Below are 22,504 nucleotides of genomic sequence, written 5' to 3'. Positions count from 1 at the left end.
GCACAGGCATTTCTTCAGTGCATGGGAAAGTTAATCTACTTTTTCTAAGTATATACCTAGATATTACCTCTGTCCCCAAAAGTCAGTCTTGCCCATACCCTTAGGTCGTCATGGTTGCAGCAATGACATGAAAGATAAGTGTCTTCTAGCAGCCAGGACAGGTGGCCTGATCTAATGTTTCTGTATTTTTTTCAGCTGTTTACATGTGTATGTTGTTCAGAAACCCCTGTTTCTGGCATGATATGTAGCAAACACTAAATGTGGTATTCTCCTTACCACAAAAGATTGCACTTTTCAATCTACCATCTAGAAGCTAGAGATGTGTTTAAGTCACTTTGAGTCTAGTTGAGTTAGGCAAGTGTAAACATTTTCTTTGAAAGGGTATAGATGACATTTTACTTTCCCAAAATAGAGCAAAATCATCTGCATGAATGGATTGGAGAAAAATGATGCTTAGCTGAAAATCCAAAGTTGTCATCTGCCAGTCTACTGTTTGCACAGGGTAGGATGTTGAGTAAAAGTTTAGGGAAGTAAGAGGGCAAGAAAACAATGTAAGTGAAGTTAGTAATTTACATATTTGCTATTCATTAGTTTAATAGCTGAAGTCACTTTTTTTTTTAGTTCTGTTACCTGTCACTAAATTTCTCAGACTTCTGTCATGCATTAGTGTAAACAGAGAGTGATAAAAGATTCTGTGGGCTCCTTTTAGAAGGGGCCTTCCATGTGTAAAGGATGCAGCTGAAGAAGGTGCACAGTTTTCTGATGATAAGCCTAAAGTCAGGCAGAGTCATGGAAACCTTGATTTTTCTTCTTTATTTTACTTGAAGACTAGAGATAATTGAAGAGTTATGGGCTGATACTGCAGCTTGCTTAATTTTTAAAACTCGTTTTAACTCCTGCTTCTGTTTAGGATTCAGCATTAATTTGACATAGTTAGTGAAGCAGTAGAGTTGCAGTTTGCAGCTGCAGCGTGTCACAGTGGGTAGGTGGTTAAAACTTGCTTGTTGTTCTGTGTACTGAGAAGGTTACGCATAGCTTGGACGAGAGCTCAGGATGAGGTAAGGTTTCGGGGCTCATTTGTGTTACTTGCTGTTAATGATCACTCTGCTTGCTCACCGTGCCTTTGCCTGAGATTGCCTTCAGAGATGCATAAAAAGCTGCTCTAACGAAAGAGCCTTTGCTGTTTGCATGCATGCGAATAAAATATTTAACTTGGCCCTGATTTCCCGCTGTTGGAATTGGATGAAATAAGTGTACTGATTGTGATTTATTCCCTCAGTCTCCATTATTAGAAGAAAATAAGAAGGTGAGGCTTGTTCCCACACTTTCTCCGTGTTATTCCAAAATAGGAAACTGGTGAGCATAATATAATAGTTTCTGTAAATGCTGTGATACCCTTGTTTTTGTTCATGTAAATAAATCTAGGCTGTCTACTTTGAACACTTAGAAAATAGTAAAAGCTACCTTGTGAAAATGACAGCTGTGAAGATTACAGTTTACATTAATCTGGATCACTGAAGATGGAAAAGCCAAAATACCACTCGCTGTAAAGGTTTCCTTCTCCTGTCATGGAATGAAGGATGTGGGATGAAGGATATTTTTTTTTTTTCACTAGACGTTTAAAACCCTTGAACTTTAAAGCAAAATATATATTCTGAATTCTTTTTACCCTGGTAATTGAAATGCAGTTGCCTGAGACCTGGGAAGTGTGCTGTATGAAGTAGGAGAAAGGCAGAATGCATTAGGTAGGGGGTCTCATCCCATCTTCACATCTGACTGACTCCCTTTCTAGAAAGTGCTGTTCTCTGACCTGTCAGCCACCGAAGGACACATGCAGCAACTCATTTCTTCCATTTCCCGTGGAGAGATGACCAGTGCAAACTTAGTGGAGAAGAGTGAGCTGCCCATACAGCTGGTCCACGCTGCCTTCTGTGGCTGTGGTCTTACTTAGGGGGCTTTCACCTGAGCAGCAGTGGAACAGAGCTCCTGACTCAGCTTCCCAGGCACCATGTGAAGAAGACTGTCCAAAAACATCTGTCCACAAACACTCGAGAATAAATTTAGGCTGGCAAAACTTTAAAGGAGATAGAAAGGGGGGAGGGTAAAGCATGTTCGCATTTTGATTATTCCTTTCGTTTCCTTGTTGCCTTTTCTTCCAAGTCCTCCAAGTACAAAAGAAAACCTAGGTATTTTTATTTTTGTCAACGAAAGAATAGATTAGTTTTGGGTGACCTTGTTCTGTCTGTCCTCCAGCCATTAAATTTCAGTTCTGCTGCACTTGCATAAAGGCTTTAGTTATAAATTTATAAGGAAAATGTCAAGTGGCTAGTCACAAAGTGGGATCTATCTTATTATGTAGACACTGCAAACTTCTCCACATACTGCTTAAAACTCTTTATAAAAAAAACCTCACTGCTTATGTGCAATTGAATTATGACAGTAAGGAACACATTACAGAATGATAAGCACCAATGCTTTTTACAGTTTTGCTTTAGATCTTAAGGGAATCAGTAGGACATTGGAGGGTAAGGTTTAAGATGTTTGTGAGATCCTGATAATTTACTTGTGTAAAAGAGGCTGCTGATGGGTTTTATGTAGTTTAGAAGTACTTATCGTCAATTAATTGTATGAATTAACAGAACTTGCATGTTCAAAATGCAAAAGTGGCCTGGTGTAGATCAGTCTATTTAAATTTGGGAGTTTAGATTTGTGGGTCACTGATTAGCTCAACAGATTTGGTTATGTCAAAGTTGTTTCCAAACAAGACTTACTGCTGTTGATAGCACATTTGATGATTGACCTAAACACTTAACTAACCCCCCTGTGGTTTAGCATGCATAGTGTTTACTTAGTTGCATTTCTCATTAGTTAGATGCTGAGAGGAAATGAGATTAGCAGGTTTTATTTATGTTTTGGCAGATTATTGTATAACACTTTCTTGTACTGCTGCATTGCTAAGATGATAAATAGGAAATGCTGGGTTTTTCAAAAAAAGAAAAGCTTCTACTTGTTTCTTTGAGCTTTATGTGATTTGTTACTATTTGCAAGTGATAGCCATGTACATCCTGCTTTTCAGAGCTGCCACATAGAGACTGAAATGTAAGATAAATACATTTTTCATTAATACTTCAATTCTACTAAACCTAAACTTGGAACAGCAATCACATGAAAATATTTATTTGTACTTTAGGCACACAAAGAGTTCCCTAAACTGGAAAAATAATTTGGCAAGTTGACATTATGCAGAATTGTCAACTGTTAATAAATCAGTGTGTTCTGCACTAGAATAGTTCAAAATCCTAAAATGGAATTGCTTTCCAAAGCACGTAAAAGTAATACAACGTAGACCAGGAAATACCTGTGTCTGGTAGAGATACAAATAAATTCAGCTACAAAAGTATAAAGTTGGAAAAAATGCCGAGGAGATTGAAAATCAAATTATTTGTTATCCTACTGCAAACATAAAGGGAGATTTGGGAATGGAAGGTGTGTATGAGGAATGCTGAATGATCTCTGCTTGTTATATCACTTGCTACTTACAGGAGCAGAATTTGTATGATGACTAAGAGCAGAGGGCAGGGTTGCTTGTACACTGTACAACCTGTGAGGAGTCATTTGAGCTCAATTTCAGAGGAAGCACAGAACAACTTTTTGTTGCAGTAGATGGTCATTATCAAACTCCATCTTTAGGAGACAGTAAGAAAGAACTCAAGCTTTATTTTCACTCTCATATGTCATTAAGAGGAGTAAGGATGATGCTGAAAGGCATAAGGTTGAAAGAGATTTGTGAGAAAAACAGCTAAAATTTCTCACTGTGCCTTGGAGCATGAAAATGGAATAGTATTACTTTACATTGATAGAAATCATGAATCAATGGGTATTTTCATTCTAGAGAGTATTACAGTCTCATCTTCTGGGTTATGCTTGCTGAGGTTGTTTTTGTACACCTTCAAATATTGAAAAGCTTAAGACTGATGTAAACACAGCTGAATTCTGATAGAGAATCATAGGGTCTGTTGTATTTTTTTCCTTGTGCAACTTGGGTTTTGATAATTTCTTGGGAGGGCCTTTTATCTAGTTAAAGATGCCCTGAAAATAACTTGATCGGGTTAAAACCAAAAAGGACTCATTATCTTTCATGAATAACAAAGCAAACATAGTTCTTGTAACTGAGCATCCTTCACTGAAAATCTAAATATAATAAATGATTTCAAAGCATGTAAATGACTTGTGTGTTGAACCCCCTTGAGACTCAGGAGCCTTTGAAAATGTTACATTACCATCCATACTTACGTAATGTGATATAACAGTGATTGTAAGTTTGTAGGAGTGAATCCAGAGCCAGAACTGTGGTGAATATCTTAGTGGGGTGATTTAGTTCAGTAGCAGAGTCAGCATTTGATAGGCTTAAGTATGACTTGACCCAAGTGCATTTACAATGGAGTCGGTTTCTTTTAGAAAACATGTATATGTTTAATATTGAACCAACTTCTAACAACTCTGAAAGGAGTTACATGTTGGAATAAATAATACAGTTTTACATTTTAATCTTTTCCCCAACTGGCAATGCAACAGAGTGAAAACTGTTTTATATGCAATCTGTAGTTCACATTCAGTCTTGTACGAAAATTTCAGAACATTTTAAAGAAGGAATGCCATTAACTAACTGTAGTTCTGTTCCTAGTTTGCATATCTGAAAATAAGTAATAAATACATGGTGACATTAATATTTTTGAATACCAATATGAAATGTTTTTCTATGGCTGTGGACAGGAGTGCAGTTATTTTCATTGTAGTTTCACAATAATTATTTAATAATTTCATAAGGCAGGTTTTGGTTTCTAACTTCTTAGTGATTACTCTTTTATGTGTTTAATTATTGACAGAGATCGTCTTGTATGTGTACAAAAACATAAATGTTTTCCTCATTAGTAAGATGCATCACTCCACAGTAACCTACTATTGTTTCTGATTACAAACTGTTTTGGAAGAAATACTTTATCAGCATTATGTTCACATTCTATTTAAGACTATTTTTTTGACAGACCCTGTAGCAGTATACCAAATTTTTGCATTATTTGACTTATTTTCAGTTTTGAGTTGGAAATTCCTTCAGGTATTTGTTGTGCTTCAAAAAGTACAGTAATTTTTCTTTGGAAGACGTTGCAGATTTGTTGCATGAGTATGTTTACCGCCTGCAAAATGGTCTACAAGTTCGAGGGAAGAATTTGGAAATCCTAAATGTAGTCGGTCCATTCTGTTGCATTTTAATTCCTATACGAATTTCTCTGCAGCCTCATTGTGCAATATGTTTTAAGTATCTCATGGAATCTGGCAGCCCTGGTAGCAATAGGATTTTTCCTCGACAGAGTAATCAAATAACTTGTTTGAAGTAGGGGACAGGACAGGATTGCTGAACACATTGACTAGTGTGGGGGGAATAATTTAGATTATGGTAATGGAAAAAAAAGTGTTTCAAATATATTTAAGTTTGGGTATCCTGAGTCAGCAGGTTTTCAAATTCCCATACTTCCTTGTTAAATTTAGAGGAGGGGTGTCAGGGCAAAAAACATGGGACAATAGCTGTCATTAGTATGCATGTTTGACCTTCAATCTTGTGAACTTAAAAGGTATTTGGAATATTTTTGCTTTTACTAGCAGTGTTTGCCAGAATAAATGCACCCAAAAAAAGCCCGTCTGGGTTCAGTGAGATGTGGATACCTACAGTGGGTAAGAAATAGTCCCTGGGCCCCGACAAGCTGTAAACCCTGACATTCCAGGGTGTAATGTTTGATTCAGTACAGTTTCAAAAGCCTCAATATCTTGGAAAATGAATCAGTAAAGAAAAAAACCACATTACTCCATCCACACAAATTCTGCTTTTGTAATTACATATGGTATCAACAAAAAGTAAAGCTTTCATACAACACAGCTTTTATGGAGAAGGCTAATGTTTTTGGGGTGTTCTGCCTTCCCATAAGCAGCCTTTGAATTATTTGAGACACTTCTATAAAATCATACAGCTTTTTTTTTTATTATTATGCTATAAATGGTGGATGTGCAGCTGCAATCACTGACCTTCAGCTGTATAATGGTAAGATGAAAATTCAAAACCTTTGGGCCTGATACAGAAGTGCATTTCTTTGCATGTCAGGGAAGCTTCACTGAAGAGTGAAGACCAGAGTATTCAACTGAGGAGTCCAATTCACAGGATTTTTTTTTTTTTTTTTTTTTTTTTTTTTTTTTTTAACCATAGATGTAATACTTCTATTCCATCTGAAAGTGATGATTCAAAATAAGATGCTTACTTTTAGGGAACAAAAAGCAGAACAAAGAAAGACAGATATGACAGTCTGTCCCATTGGCAGCTGAGAGGTAAGAGGCAGGTAGTTCAAAAACTTTTTTTTTCCTTTGAATCATTTTGTCACTATTATTGAGGAGGCTTCTGGATCTTGTGCTCTGGGATGAAATGTTCACAGTGTATTACAGGAACAAACCTTGCCCACATTGTGTGACCAGTTTTAGTATAGGTGTTAAAAGGAGAAATGAAACCTGCAGCATAGTCATGGTTCTCTTGGACAGTAGCAAAAATACAAAACTGAATATAACTTTTATTCCTCTGAAACTACTAAGAGTGATGGTTGCTGTAGCTGATGGGTAAACTATGAAAGGTGATTTAGTTAAATGCAAGCTAGAATTCTGTCTGCATCTTGAAGTTTTAGGAAAGTGTTGGTCACTGATTCACAAATAGTAAGGAAATTTAGCTTTAATAGAAAAATAGTGTAAGATAGCTGGGGAAATGGAGGATTTGTGGATTTTTGAAGAGCTTTTTTTGTTGATTTTTTTTCTTTCTTTTTTCCCCCTAGAATGAGTATTGTAACAGGGAAGAATATTGTTTCATAATTGTGAGGCATTTTATTTCGAGTGTGAGGGTTTAATGTGTGTTTAGAAAGTTGTATAGAGAAAATGGCTTTTAAGCAATATATCTTTATATTGCTTTGTACTCTTATATTGCAAAAGCCTAGAGCTGACTGCTTGAGCTTATGGTTTCTAGTCAGTTTAGAGTTTCCAGACAGCACATTCCACAAGCCATAAATTGACAACATTAACAGTATACTAATACAAATATATATATTTTCATCTGTCCATCTATCTATCCATCCATCCATCCATCTATAGATGCATATTTCTATCTCGGTTGGAGCATGGTGCTAATAATGCCAGGGTTGTGGTTTTGATCCCTGTATGGGCCATTCACTTGAAGAGTTGGACTTGGTCATCCTTGTGGTTCCCTTCCAACTCAGACTATTCTGTGACGTGTGTACATATATATTTCTCTATATATCTCGCTTAGACTGAGGCCGTGGACCTTAGTGCTTTCTTATTAACTTGAACATTTAATCTGTTATAGTGACTTCAGCAAAGAAGCTGTGTTACCCCTTTTTAAGACATAGGGAAACAAAATTCCTTGTGTGATGCATAGAAAATCAAAAGCTTTTTCAATGTTTAAAAAGTCTATTAATTACCATTCTCAGATGACCTGCAAATGAAATTTGGAGGAAAATAAAATTCTGGAGTCTGAAGCCCCAGCCATTTGAAAATACTAAGCCACTTACCTTTCTAAAAAGGGACTGCTGAAAGAGTCTCACTTGCTTTTTTTCTGTTGTTGTTTTAACCTTTATAGAGACACTTACAGCCTTGGAAATTTATCAGTAGAACTGCTGCGAGTGTCAAACTGCTTCTTTGCTTCTGCTGAAGTTACTAAAGTCTCAAGAGCAGAAGTGGGAGCTCCTGCAAACCTTTACTGAGGGAGCAGGAAGTGAGTTGAAATCATTATTTTATTCAGTTTGGTGTTGCTGAAGCACTTTGTAAATGACTCTCTTATTCTACTTAAATATAGTAAATATTCATATTTGTTTTTCAGATTCTTTCCTCGGTGATAACACTTCCTAATGTGTTCAGTCTCTCATCTTCTGATTTCCTAGTTTCATTGTGCCAAAAAGAGAAGCAGGAAATAATAGACCAGGATTCTTACATTGTAAAAAGGAGGCAAACAGATACATTTTTGTGTAATGGGTCATATTTTCTTTTCTCTACTGGGTAAGTTTTCTGGGTTGTTTTGCATACATGATACTGAATCCTGTAATATGTCAAGTTGTAAGATTTATCGTGTTTCCTTTAATGCAGTATTCATCATTTCCCCTTCTAATAGTACAAAAGACCACCACATCAATGAGTGTATTTGATTACTGAATGCTAATTTTGTTGAGTGGTGTTTCTTCCCTATAGATGTATTTGCAGTCATGGGCATTTGCAGTCTAAATTATCATATAGTAGTGCCCACTGCAGATGGTATTCACTGCAGCCTTGCAATGCAAGTGTAAGCAGGTTATGATTTAACTTGGATTTTGTAGACCTGAGGGATGATATTCTGAACTTGCTGTAAGTCCTGTTGAGACTCACCCGCTGGTACTGAAGTGTGGTAGCCTGCTTCTGTAATACATTTCCTTTTTACATTAAATTCTCTTTAGTGTTTCTAGTAGTTCAGCTGATTCTGTGTTTCCACCAGCAGAAACCCTTGTGTGCTGATAGTTTGAGTTGTAAAATGTTTCACAGATGTTAGAGTACCTGGAGAATTATAAATGTTCACTGCAAACTAGTGGAGACCCAGAGGATGGATTTTGTAGCACAGACAGGCAGTATGCTAACTCCTGCCTGTGTGGGTACTTTTATGTAATGCTGCATCATTTTAGGGTGCTGGGTGCAACCCATGGGTGTTAGACCAATGGTATATTTGAAGGTATATAGAGTCATAACATTTTTTTATTATATAAACAGTAAATTTAATTTTCTTACCTTGGTTATGTGTGAAGGCTAAGGGGAAGTGAGCACCATCTAATAAAAGATGAGCAGTCTCTCCCCAAGTTCCTTTGCTGTTTCTGTTGCATATAAATAACTGATTTTGTATTGCCATGTCTGATTATTTTTTTTTTTTTTAAAGTTCTCCAGACTTTTTGAGCCAAGAGCTAAATTGAGATTTGGAGTCTGGTCCACTTTCCCTTAGGAGGTCAATTAGATACACTGGAACAATTTTCCAGTTCTTCACAGGATGTGCTCAAGAAAAGACAGGTGGAATATTTACTATTAAATAGTCTCCTGTATTAGTGAACATTGTGGGACACAGCTGGTCTTTCTTAGAAACGCTTTTGATTTAACCCATACCTAGCTTATACCATAAATGTTTCTCAGGAAAATAAGTGATTTTAAGAATGCTTAAGAATTATATTTACAAGATATTTTCAAAGTTGGCTGTAGTTACATATGTATCACAACACCTGCGTTATTTCTTTTGCTCCCAATTCACCCTAATAGCTTTAAGAAACTAAAGGTTAAACTTCTGATTAGAGAGTGTTGTTGTTGTAGATCTGACTGTCTTCTCAGGTGGTAATCAAGTAAATAACAGAGTTTGATGTTCATGCCACTGGTTCCAACTTAACAAATCCTAGGAGTCCCCAGGTTTGATGGGTGGTAGCTGGAAGTTAGCCCATGTGTAAGTGATTGGAATATGCTTGTAGTAGATTGTGAGGAGTGCTGATTGACAGCATGAGGAATGATTTGTTCAGTGTCAGGGATAGCAGCAGCAGCGTTTACAGTGATAAGTGTTAGTTAAAATGTCAGGTAGCGAGTCCTTTAGTCCTGAGATGACAGGCTGTATGAAGAAAGATACCTGAAATGTATCGTGAATCTGTTCTTTTCCCCTGATCCTTTCTCTACTTCTGTGGGTACAGATGCTCATACTGGAATATTAACAGATTGATTTTCAGGCATGCTGCATTTGAACATGCAGAGAGAACGATTCTTGATCGCCGTCAGAAACAAAACAATTGAGGACTCTGACAAGATCCCCAGCCCTTGGATATTTTAAATAAGAATATTTTCTTGGAATAGCTATAGTAACTACCTAGTCTGAATATGTGGAAAGAAATTGCTGTAGTTTCCTTTCAGAATTTTGAGAAATGTAGTTTTATGTAGTATTTTGAAAAGGTATGGAGAGTTGAAAGATGCAAAAATAAGAAACTCAGAATAATCTAGCATAAAAATGCCAGTGTTCTATTAGGACATTGTGACACTTGTCTGATAGATCCAATTCAGCACTGATGCTTTCTGGGTTGTTTTTTGGGTACTGTGTTCATTCTGTTTCAGTTCTTACGGAAGATACCTCATGCTGTTGACTTCCTGATCAATGCCTTGACAGTAGTAGTGACCATATAGAATGGTCTATACTACTATACTACAACCACAAAAGTCTATACTACTACCACAAAAGAGAATGGAAAGATTATATTGGTCTATTTAAAAGAAAAAAGGAAAAACATCTGTATAATAATTAGCATTTATGTATTAAGTCTCAAAATACTTTTATTTAATTGCATCCTTTTGTTTCATTATTTACAGAGAAAGTTAAACATGCAAACATTTATGCAGTAAACTTTCCCATAACAGAGAGTTCTTCTTCTATCAGGTATTTGTTTGAAGAATTTCAGTTCTCTCTGTGGAAGAAATTAATAAACATAGATTAGTAACATGTCAGTTTTATTCAGTGAGTCAGGTGCATGTTAACTTGAATTAACATGTGATAAAAGAAAATAGCAAAGACCAGAATATGGTCCACTGAAAGAATGCATAAGATGCTCTTCATCCCTGTTTTGAAAAAGCTTTACTACAGTAACTTAATAAACTTAGTTCTTCTATATTAGAACCAAATTGTATGGCTGCAATTACAGAAAGACCAGTAGCCCGACCTATAAGCTAACTGTAGTTAATGAGGTTTACTATAATAATAATTTAGTATTTGCTATTATATCAGTGACAGGCAGGTTTAAAATCTACATTTAGCAAATAACTTTTTTTTTCTCCCTCTAGAATTGTAGTGGAGTATTTAAGAGGCTTTTTCTTCCTGAAAAAACTTGGAGTACTATTGTATTTTTCAATTGTAGTTGCTCTTGGAGATCATGCATTTGCATTCAGAATGCTGAAAAAAGCAAGACATAGACACTGTGGTGCATTACATTATTTTAAGGTTGTTTCCTGTTTTTCAACCACAAATTATGGACACTATGGCTCAAGTCATTTGGGCTCAGGATGTTTATTATAATCTATATTTTAATGTGTAGTTCTTTAGCCCAGTTAGATTTATTTTAAGCATTTTTCTCTTCAAAGTAAATTTGAGAAGAGTTTTCAAATAACATAGCTGGATAAAGTAGAGTTAAGGCAGCTGTTCCTCCTGGGCATGTGAATCATAGGATTTGAGGGAAGGAGCACATTTACTTGCAGTTCAGTTATTGAACTCTACCACATTGTTAACTCATTAACTTTCCAAAATCCCTTGCTTGAAAAGAGAATGGCGTTTAGCAGCATTCCCTGGGTCAAGCTCAGGTCTTGGAAATCGTGTTGAAAATGTAGGGAGAAGCTCAGATTTTCAGCCTTTAAAATATCTTTCATGTTTAGTGTTTTAATCACAGCTTAAGAAAACCTCAAAACTAACCAAACAAAAGCCCCAAAATAACGTTCCCCTTCTCCCCAAAAAACCTATTCAGTCTTTCAAGGACTTACATTTCTTTCTGGATTTCTTAACTGTGCAGATTTCCATACCCCCTACACCCCCCACTTTGGGATTTATCTTTTAATGGACTGATTTGGGATGTTTCATAGAGCATACACCGCTCATAACAAGGGAAGGGTTTTGGGGCTGAAGGCAGTTCCCATGGCCAGCATCCACAGTGTCTTAGAAGCTCCTGAGAAGGCAGCTTTGTTCTGAGCACTGCTGAAAAGAGGATGCTGCTTTATATGAGCTATCCATGAAGCTGTAGGTCCCAGCCTATGAGATGTCATGTTTCACTGAACTAATTAATGGTGGTTAGTTTATAACTGCTTTTGTATTTCTTTACGTGTGCTTGTGCCTGGGTGCACATGTGAGAAAGAAAAAAGTGCACCTTCTATGTTCAGTTTCACGTCTTGTTTTGTATAAGTCTGTGTTATTATCAGTCTAATTCTTGCCTAAAGTGTTTCGGGGTTTTTTTGAGGGCTTGTTTGCTTTTTGAAGTGGTGTTGCCAAACATGTTTGTGTTGGTTTGTTCCTTAACTCTTTGTTGTTCTAAATTTTACCTGATTTATTTAGTCTTTTTCAGACTCTTCAGAAGTTGAATGTTTAACACAGAAACATTGTGAACGAATTATTTATAAGCAGTTTTATGCTGGTTAGAAGTGCTGTATTGGTTGGAATTATGCTGAACTGTTAGAAAACTCCAAAGTTACTTATGAGAGGGTATCTCTTCTCAAGGTTAAATATCCAAAGTGTTGTTCTGAGCCAAGACTTTGTGTAATGTGTTGGTGAAAACATTAGTTCATAACATTTCTGCAATATAGCAAGAGAGTTACACTCTGTTCTTTACTGTGAGATGGTTCTTTTTAGGGTGGGAGCCTCTGTTCATTACCTGATAGATGCAAAATCTGGTACAGAGTTCCACATGGGAACTGTTAGGAAATTGATGGAAATTTTGGGGTGGCCAAGATGAACATGCAAACCTGCTTGTGCTAAGAGTAAGATAGTCTTGGGTGGTTTATTCCACTTTAAATAGTGACTTTTTATGTGGGTTTTTTTCCTACTTCTTTCTCTTACTTTTCTTCAATTGTAACAGCAGGGCAGAATTGTTTTCTGACAGTATAGGTAGATCTGCTTTAAGAAACGTTTAGTTTAGTTAACTGGCAGATTACTCCTAGTGTAGGCCTAATCTTAATACAATTCATTTCAAGTTCCTGAGGAGGAGCTGAAGTACTCTTGTTTTCTAAAATAGGACCATGAGACACAGCCACATTTTCCCACCTGAGAACGTCTGTGTGTAGTCAATCGGTTGTAGAGGCAGCACTGACCAAAGTAAGAGCCACATTGCTTCTTGACTGTACAATTGGGTACAAGGAAGGCTAGGATGGAAGAAAGCGAATTTTCCATGGTGAACGTCCAGCTGAACTTCTGGGGACTACTGAAACCCATTTTAAATGGGGAGGAGGAAAAATGCCTGCTAACTTCTATACTGGTAACTTTTCCAGACATGTTTATGAGCAATGTAATAAGATAGGATTGTAGGCACCTTGTCAAAATTCTTAAGCTGCTTTTCAATAAGTGCCACAATTCTACCATGGCATGGAGATCTAGAAGGGTTCAATAACCAAGGAGTGCAAAGAACCATAAAAGGGAGTTTGTCACTCATTCACAAAATATTGCTGCTTTTTGGGGTTCTCTAGGCAAGTGAGAGATCCTGCTGGACAATCTGCTCATTACTAGATAGGACATAGCTCCTTACCCATCTCAGAATAGTAATGCTTTCTTGCTTTGTCCAAGGGACACTCTTTTCTCTTTGTTTTGCCTGTTTTACTTCTGAACCTAGCTTCCTGTGCTTTTTAACTCATAGAAATGAATAGTCAAAATAATAATTGAGATTCTGACTAATGCTGCCAGATCATTTGCATATAGTGCACCTTCAGGTGCTTTCTCTCTCCGTGTTTGGGATGGTCAACACTTGAAACTCCTTTTTGCTTGACTAATGTTTGACTTGTTAGACATGAAATGTAGAGCCCTGCAAGAAAGTACTGTGTTTTATAATTTTCATGTTCTGCTAGGTTTTGAGAGACTACACATGGCACATTACTTACACCAGACTATATCAGTGTAATTTGTTAATACTAACACAAAACAGCATCTTTAAACCAGTTTACATAACTTGTCCTTTTAAATGTTACTTGACATGAACAGTACAGTCTTGGACATCCTTTGCAAAGCTGCTTCCATCTCCCCCCCCCACCAAGAATTCAAAAGTTCTGACCATTCTAAGCTGTTACAATGGCAGGCATTTTTAAGTATACTTCTGCCATAGAAAAATAACTGATTAAAAAAATGTAATGCTTCTCTATGCATTTGCATAGCAAAGAGACACACTGGGCTTAAAATGAGCAAGTATCACACATTTTCCTACTTTCTATGCTAAATCTGGCAGTTCAGGTCAGGAGGTATTTTAGGAGGGTTTCCTGGTGAGGTTTGAGACATAATTACCCATACCTTTAAGTCGGGACAAAAAAGTTTCTTTCTTGAGGTTTCTTCCAGTTGTTTTTTTTTTTTTTTTTTTCCTAAGAGTGTTTTACTATTTAGTATCTATTTACTGATCCTGTGGTAAAAGGAATAACAGAAATGGAATAGATTTTTGAGTGCTGCATATCAGCAGAGCTTTTATTGGAGTGTCTGATCTGAAGAAAAAGATAAAGTTAATATCTCATATTGTAAATCTCAGGAGGATGATTGTGTTGTCATAGGGCAATGTTCGTTATTACCTGCAATACACAGAAAAATAATATTCTTGAGGAATTGGTGGAAGGTGGGTGGACCACAACTTTCAAATTTTATTCCTACTTCACTAAAGGCCTCTTCAACTCTCTTAGAATTCCAACCTTTTAATTGTCCTTTAAATAGGAGGCTACACATCTTCTTGAAAAAGATTTTGAGGAGTTGTCAGAGGAATGTTTGGTATATGATTTTGCTGCTGAGATTTATTTTTTTTTTTTAAGTGTGGAGTTGTGTATTCAGGGGAATATGAACCATTTAGCTTTGACTGGAGGGCAGCAGCATTGTAAGCTCAGCTAGAAACCTAGATGAATCAGGTCTATGTTCTTACAACCTGTCTTAGCTAGTTTAGATGCACTGGATTCTTTTGCAGTTTTATTTTAAGAATTGTTGGAGAAGGGTTTCAGTGAAAACTCTATCAGTGTTTTTGTGTATTTTGTAAGATTAAGCTACTTTATTGTGTGTTTTCCACAGTCTCCCCTCTTACATTTGTGTGTTTGTGCTCTTTTCTGGACTAACTGTTGACTGAGCACTTCAGTGTCTTTGTATATTTAAAACATAAAAAGTCTTTCTGTCATAGAGTTTTAAAAGGATGCTTTAGTGTACCCACTGAAAAAATAATAAATTAGGATCCAGCTACTTCATTGGGCTATATCAGCATATCTTTTGAGTGTGGAAAGCTGCCAGAAGGGCATTGCACTAGTACACTGAAATATTCATGAAGTTTGCCCTCCATTTCATTTCAAAGTGAGATAAGAACGTGTGGCTCACTTACTGAAGCATCATTTTCAGCAGCTTACCAAAAATCCTTAGATGATAAGCAACACTTAAATTGTTTGTGGTGAAAATGAGAAGTCCAACATCAGAACACTGATGTTATTAAAGCAAAACCCCTTATAGTAGTTGTAATCATAAAAATAAGTTACTGATAACACTTTCCTAATTGAACTAGCATTCTTAACACTGAACTTACAGGTATAGAACAGATGATGAAGTAGAGGATTTTGAATGCATTTGTGAGATATTTAATTTCAGATTTTAGTTCACTTAAAAATCTGTGTCTGAATGCATGTGACTTTCTCGTTGCCAAGGTCTCTGTATGTCTACCTGCATTTGCCATGCTTCACTTATGCTCTTATTTGAAAGGAATTTGGCATGCATCATTCATAAAGAGTAATTGAGCTACCTCCATTTGAAAATATGAATAATTGTTTTAAACTGCCAAAAAAACTTTCACAAGATCATAAATTACAGAGGACCTATAAATATCAAATATGCAGCATATATGAAATCAGTAAGGTGACTTCTGGTTTAGAAAAGTAAAATGGCTTTCTTCAGAAGCTAGTGTACAGGATATATAGAACTTTCAAAGGGCAACTGAGGATCTTATTAACACAGCCTAATTAACCTCTCTCCTGTACAAGGTGAAGTGTTAGATGCTCTAAATGAATGATGAAAAGTGTCAGGGAAATACAGAATTGGATCGATTTTCTTTTAATAATAAATAATCCTTCTAATTTATTTGGATGAAAGTAAATGTGTCTGCTATGGTTTTGCTTTTGCCACGTGCCAGGATTCAGCTCAGGGTGAATTCTTAGCAGAGGTCTAAGGCTTTGAAAATTGCTTTCTAATGGAAATGGTGACAGATCATTAACTACAGTAGTATAAATGCATTGATTTAACATATGTATAGTCGTCCTAAGTTGCAAAATGCATGACATAGTATGTGCTGAGCATACAGGGAGCATCTTTAGTTTTAACTAAGGAATGACATGGTTCATACTGTGTTAATCTTTCTCAAACATACGGCCCCTGCCAACTTTGGACAGGTATCATTCAGGGGCTGAGATACATTTGTACTGTTGTGACACTGTGATCCTGCTGTAATTGCTGTGCTGGAAGGAAGAAACATTTAACGTGCTGCATTTAATCAACAGTGCAATTACAGTGACGCTGAAGTAGATACGTTTTCCTGCTACCAAGTCATAGCAAATGCTGAATTGTAGCAAACCATTACTAGATATGCTGGAAGGCTCTGTTTCCAATAAAAATGCAGAACCTGGGATTCTGTAGTCATATTTAATTAGCATCTGTGGCTTTAATGTCTTTAAAATTAAATGTCTAATGCACATACACTACATGAAAGTATTTTTTCTCCAAAATCCTTATTCTTCCATCATCAAAAGACAGATGAACTAAAACTGGTTTCAAGAATTATCATTATTCTAGTGTTGTTTTTCAAGAATTGAAAATACATACCTGTAGTAGAATCTTTATTTATTTTTACTCTGATACAGCTGCACAATTCTTGTTATTGGTGAGCATCTACACTAATAATACTAGTTCACCATTACCTTCAGAAGTCTAGGTGGCGTGCTAGTACAGGTGCAACTGAGCATTTTGTGTTGCCCTTTGGCAGTTGTGTAGAGTAAAGCTAGTATTAGTTTTAGTTGTTCTGGTCTCCTTTTGTTTTTTCATCTTAAAGATGGGATGGGGACACCTGATGAGGCACCTGTCCAGCTCCTGGAAAATGGAGGATTTTGTTACAAAACATTATTTATTACATGTGCCTATCTAAGTTTCTTGGCAGAAGATTGTTTTTGGAGACTGAGTATCTTGAGATCAGTCACATTTTGCTATGCTTCTTAACTCTCTTTGCACAAAATTTCCACATGTAACTTGTTCTTGCCTCTTCAGATTGAGATTTTCTTTTGATTCTGTTTATTCTGATCAGCTGCTGTGCGTCTAACAGTTGTGTCTTTGAGATTTAGGGCTAGAATTCAGCTGCATTCTCTGAATGTGGTTTTGTATTGATAGTCGTTTACTGGGAGAGGGGGAAGGAAAACCGAGCTCCCAGTGAAGACAGAGTAGAATGTGCATTGATTTTGTACATTGCAATGATATCCTGTAATATGTCAGGGAATAAAAGGAATGATTGGCAGTATAGAGCATAAAGTTAAGTTTATAAGATTGAGTGCTCTTAGTGGAGCAGGTAAGGCCACTTCACACCTTCCTGAGAATGTACTAGAAGTACCGTATGAATATGGAATCAGGGAAGCAATCTCTTCCATTTTCTTAATTAGTTACATACCAGTTGTGGTACATGATATGAGTACATACAGGATTTGAAGTATGTGATTTTTGCTATTTAATGCCCCTTGCTGGCTCTCAGTTTGCATTACGCACCCTTAACTGGAGATGCAGATGTGCATCTCACTGAGGTTGGGACCTTACGGTGGTCTGTGTGCACGTCTGTCTGAATGCTCGAATAGTTCCCTTTGCTGTGGCGAGTTGTAGGCACAACAGCACAAGTACGGGATGATGGTTTGGAGAGCCTCAAATCTGTGTTTTATTTTTACCCTTACAAGCAATTTATTTCCTGCCTAAAGTACAAATATCTTAGAACTTCCAGGATTTCCCATTTCTGTAAATTTCTTCCTCTTTCAAAGTCCCTATGTCATTGCTACTGCTTTTGTGGCCATACTGTTAAGGGAGTGGGTTTTTTTCTTTGGCAGTGGAGGCAGTTTTAATACCCACACTTTTTTCAGACCAAACCCTGCAGAACTGTTGCATGCAATCATATCTGTAGCCTCTGGGGTGCTTCCATCTGGCTTGAAGTATCCTCTGCTTTTAACTTAGTCTGCCACTTGACCTTCTGAGCTTGCTTCACCTTGTGGTTTCCAATCTACATAATAATTTTGTGTCACACTTTAGTTAAATGGTTTCTTTTTGACAGGTGGAAGTACCGTCAAAGAGGGTTTAACTTTATATTCTGCCTCAGCAAAACTGCAATTCTATTTGACTTGATTTATCTATAAATATGAATGTCTTTCTGAATACCAGGTTAAATTATGTACAAGTGGGGATTATAAATTATCAGTATAAAAATGACCTTATAGGGATATTGTACATATAAAATGTATACTGTGAGTAATTCTGGATTAGGTGCTGTTCAACATGAAGCTGACTTTCATGAGGGAAATTTAGGAATTACTATAATATGTCCAGTTAAAAATCATGGTGATTTGATATCTGATTCAGAAGTATATCCCAAACCAGCTGTGTCAGAATGGTGTAGAAGTGTTGGGTATCAGCCTAAAGACTTGCAGTCTAAAACGTGCAATTCTCATTGCCGGGACTAACTTTGAATTCTAGCTTTGCTGTGCTTTATTCACCACTACAGTCATGATTTTGCTATGTGTTCCTAGAAACAGGAATTGTATTGCCTTCCCTAAAAGTCATCCATGACCGTCTTTTTCCTATGAAGTGGAAACAGAGGGCTGTGTTGTTATCAGGACTGTTTGATATTTCAGAACTTTGAGTGTTGCAAATAAAATTATCTCTAGAAATAACAGATATTGGAGATGTATGATATATTTGAGAAGGTTGTCAGGAACAAAGAAATTTTACATTTTCATGTTCCTCACTTGACAGTATGAGGTTCTGGTGAATTCTGAAGTCACTGAGAAATAATTAATGTAAACCAGTGATGTGGTTAACAAGATGTGCTTTGCCAGAGAACAGCAATATGCAGATTTGCTTAGTTTTAAGTCTGGTGAGTGAACCCTTGCCTGCTGAAAAGAGGAGATCGTAGCAATGAGAGGAGGAAGTTGCAGTGTAGCAAAAAGCTGTCAAACATTTTACTTTACAGTGACATGACTCTTGGATAATTCCTAGTAAATTTGATGTATATAAACTGTGTAATCCATTTTCTTTATAAAACTTTCGCTGTAATAAAATACTGCATTTTCACAAAGAAGTTGACTGTTGATCAATGCTGTTACTCTGTCTTTGCTGTTTTCTTGGTTCTAGGGTGATGTTGATGTATCTGCACTCACATAAGTGACTGTGTAAAAGAAACCAAGAAAAAACTCTCAAGGTTCAGGTTCTCATCACGTGTAGCAGCTTCAGACTGACTTGGATGCCTTGGAAAGTTGTATACAAGGATCAAAGACAAAGTGATCCTTGAAACTGTAACAATGTTACTTGGCTTACAAGGTCACTTGTCCGATAGTGCTGTCCTTTCAAAAAATGTGAGGTGGTTTTGTGTGTTAGAAGTACATGGCAGCCTTCTTTTCTCTTTTTCACAGAGCTCTGTGTTGTGTTTGCATCTGTGTTTTCCATTGTTGGTGTGCTGATAAGTAAATATATGAGGCTTTGGATTGATATTTAACAGCTGAGATGGTTGATTATACCACAGAAAACATTTGTCATTGCCCATTGCAATGTCGTCAGTATGAACCAGATGAACTCTGCCTTTCTTTTTCTTTGCTGCTCCTGGGTTTAATGGCTTTGCAGAGAAGGTGCTGCCTGGCATATTGAGCTGCTCCAGAAGGTCTAACCCATTAGCAGTTGAGCACTGAACTGCAGTACACTGATGCTGTAGATGTTGACTCACCATGCTGTTCTTATTTGCAGTTTTCTTGAAGGTAGATAATCTGTGCAGGCCGTCAGCATAGATACTGAATCTTTGGGTATCTACCAATCTGATGATATATTTGTATGGCTACAAATGCTGTTCTGCTTTTCTTTTCTTGGGAATTAATTCTCCTGTGCACATACTGTTTGCATTTAAAACTAGCTTTCATGTGTCTGTGGCTCTTGCTATACCTGGCAAATGCTTATGTCTCAAATCTGCAGTGATATGTGTTCTTACAGAATTTTTGAGGCTGATGTAAAGCAGCTTTCAGATGTGCATGAATTGAAAAGCATCTGTAATGTTTTGATGTGACCAGTATGAAGATACAATTGACCAAGTCTGGGTTTACTTCGGTCATTCAAAGTAACCATCTGCGAACTCGGGGTGGGGGGAATCTATAATTCTGATATGTGTTCATTTGTGATATAATTGTTTTGAAAAAATTGTCAAATTTTTTTGTCTCAAAATAACAAACAGTTTTTTATAAGTTATGTGTTGTTAGGGACAGACCTCCTCTCAAAATTCCATTCCTGTTTGGCTGGAGGTAGAAAAGAACTGTTTTGGTAGCATCAATTGTTTCTGTGCATGCATATTTCTGAAGAGAAAGGTGCAACTAATTTGGCTAAACTATATGTTCCAGCTGGAGGCTGCCCTGAGGAGGCAAAAAGGTCTTATGGGCATGGACAGTTTTGGTACAACCTTGCCTGTTAATAGGTACTTTGAGACCTGCCCAGGATGGCATTAATGCTGTAAATAATGGCAGAGCTGATTCAGGAATGCTGAACAAATCAAATATTGGGCAGTGTGCACAGAAAGCGGTTTGTTCTTACCTAAAGGTATTCCAACACATAGAGAACTTCTGAGAATATTCTCCAGGTCACTTTGTAAAGGAGATGTGATGTTAGAGGAGAACTTTTTGTGAACTGGGGGAAACATAGTATATTGCTTTGGGTATTTTCATGGGAGCCCTAGAGAGGTTTTATAACCTTTTTTTTTTTTTTTTTTTTGGTAAGGCTACAGAATTTCTGAGGTTTGAACACTTGTGGCATAACTGCATAAGCACTTTGTAAACATCTGGGAGGCTTAAGATGTTGCTGCTGTTCTCCTGGTGTTCTTCTCTCAGCTGAAGGTTGCTGCCCTCAAAGCTGAGCCACCCTTGTGGATCATATGAACTATCCTAGTCCATGTCAGTGCAAAGTCAGCCAGGTTATTTTAAATTACTGCTGGATGCAGCTGAGGGTAGTAATGAACAGCTTGAGGTAATAACTGCTTAAGCCATTCCAGCTAGACTTCCAAGAGCACATCTGTCTGTGTCCTTATAAGTACAATACTTTAATCTCTCTATTGCTGTATTGTATTCAGGATATGTCAGGAGAGGCTGTTGCCGAGGGGAGTAGAACATTCAAGTGGAATGTTTTGGGGCTTCCTGTCTGTCATTATTATCACATTGCAATAGAAAATTTGAATGGTGAATGTGTAACATATACATGGAATGGTAAAGTAAGTTTATTTTCATATATGAGGTAAATGTGTGGAAGTCATGCTTTGGAAACTCTTGGAAAGAGATTACTGCACAAAGTCTCTTCCCATACTCTGTTTCTAGTTCAGCTACTTCTAGCCACTTACCTTTGATTCCTAGCCATTTATCTTACCTTCTCTGTACCCTTGCTTCATTCCCCCCAAAACTTCCCTGTATTGATTAGAAATATAATGAATTTTTTAGCTCTATTTTTTTTTTTATTTTTTGCCCCAGGTCCAGCAAGACTATGAATCTCTGTTCCAAATGCTTTGCTGGTAAGTGCAGTAAAAGGTTTTGTGTTTCCGTTAGATTATCGAAACCACATTGTTGGCATCTCCCTTAGGATTTGTGCATGGGTTTCTCTTCCTTCAGTGTGTATATGTAATCAGATTTTCCTCACTTTGGTGCTTCATTTACTTGCTAATCAAGAACCTCTTGTGTAAATGTACCCATCAAACCTTGTTCTTGAAGTTTAGGGAATTTAGTTACATCCTCGAACTACAGAGTTTCGTTGCCAGCACAGCTCCTGTGCGGATGATGTGGTTTCCACAATGCATAAGTCTGAATTGTAATTTGGAATTTTGTAGGATTTATTTTGTAATAACCTCTGATATATAGAATGGATAAACACATTAAAAGGAAAAGTTGGTATAGAACACGTTGTTCCATTTCCTTTAACTTGCAGCCCTTGAACATTAAGTCATCAGTAACTCATTGGTAGGCTTTTCTAATTACTTCATACTATTTTCTTATTGTAAAGTCATTGCTATTGTGTAAAATCTTAGAAATTGTTATTGACCTTTTCCTGTTAGCAGCTTCTAGCTTTGCTTTTCTGAATTAATTTTTTGGTATTATTTAGTATTGTAAACTTATTTTTAATTGTAATTAAGGTCCTGTCATAGCTCACGATTTTTAGTTGTCTTGGGGCAACAGATAAAATTTTTAAAGGTTCAGCATTTTTTTTTAAACTTAAAAGCTTTTCTAGCATTTTTTAAACAAAAAATGAATTTTGACTTTTAGATTTCAGATCTTGGATTCAGCATCACTTTTTTAAACAAACACATGGGAAATAAAGATTGTCAAAAGGTTGTTCAGCAAAATGTATTTCTCTGGCTGTTTTCCAAAGCCTTGGGTATATTGAGGAAAGTGTAAGTCATTTCTTGTGCTCTTTCCC

At 36.7% G+C, this 22,504-nt stretch overlaps 1 protein-coding gene across 2 annotated transcripts in view; it reads left to right on the top strand.

Moving 5' to 3' along the window:
* ZFAND3 (zinc finger AN1-type containing 3) overlaps window positions 1-22,504 on the top strand; it is a 138,700-nt gene that overhangs the window by 12,047 nt on the left and 104,149 nt on the right. The window contains exons 1-2 of one of the 2 annotated variants that reach the window (XM_008639841.2): window positions 7,928-8,100; window positions 21,565-21,605. In XM_008639841.2, coding sequence (XP_008638063.2) covers window positions 21,578-21,605 — 28 coding nt within the window. In that variant the 5' untranslated portion in view covers window positions 7,928-8,100; window positions 21,565-21,577. Of the gene's footprint in view, window positions 1-7,927; window positions 8,101-21,564; window positions 21,606-22,504 lie in introns of those variants that run through there. The other variant, XM_017742336.1, reaches the window with a different exon arrangement.

The sequence above is a fragment of the Corvus brachyrhynchos genome, unplaced genomic scaffold (genome assembly GCF_000691975.1).
Source record: "Corvus brachyrhynchos isolate BGI_N302 unplaced genomic scaffold, ASM69197v1 scaffold188, whole genome shotgun sequence".
Taxonomy (NCBI): Eukaryota; Metazoa; Chordata; class Aves; order Passeriformes; family Corvidae; genus Corvus; species Corvus brachyrhynchos.
Note: the sequence above shows the minus strand (reverse complement) of the source record. Positions and strands in the feature narration are given on the sequence as shown.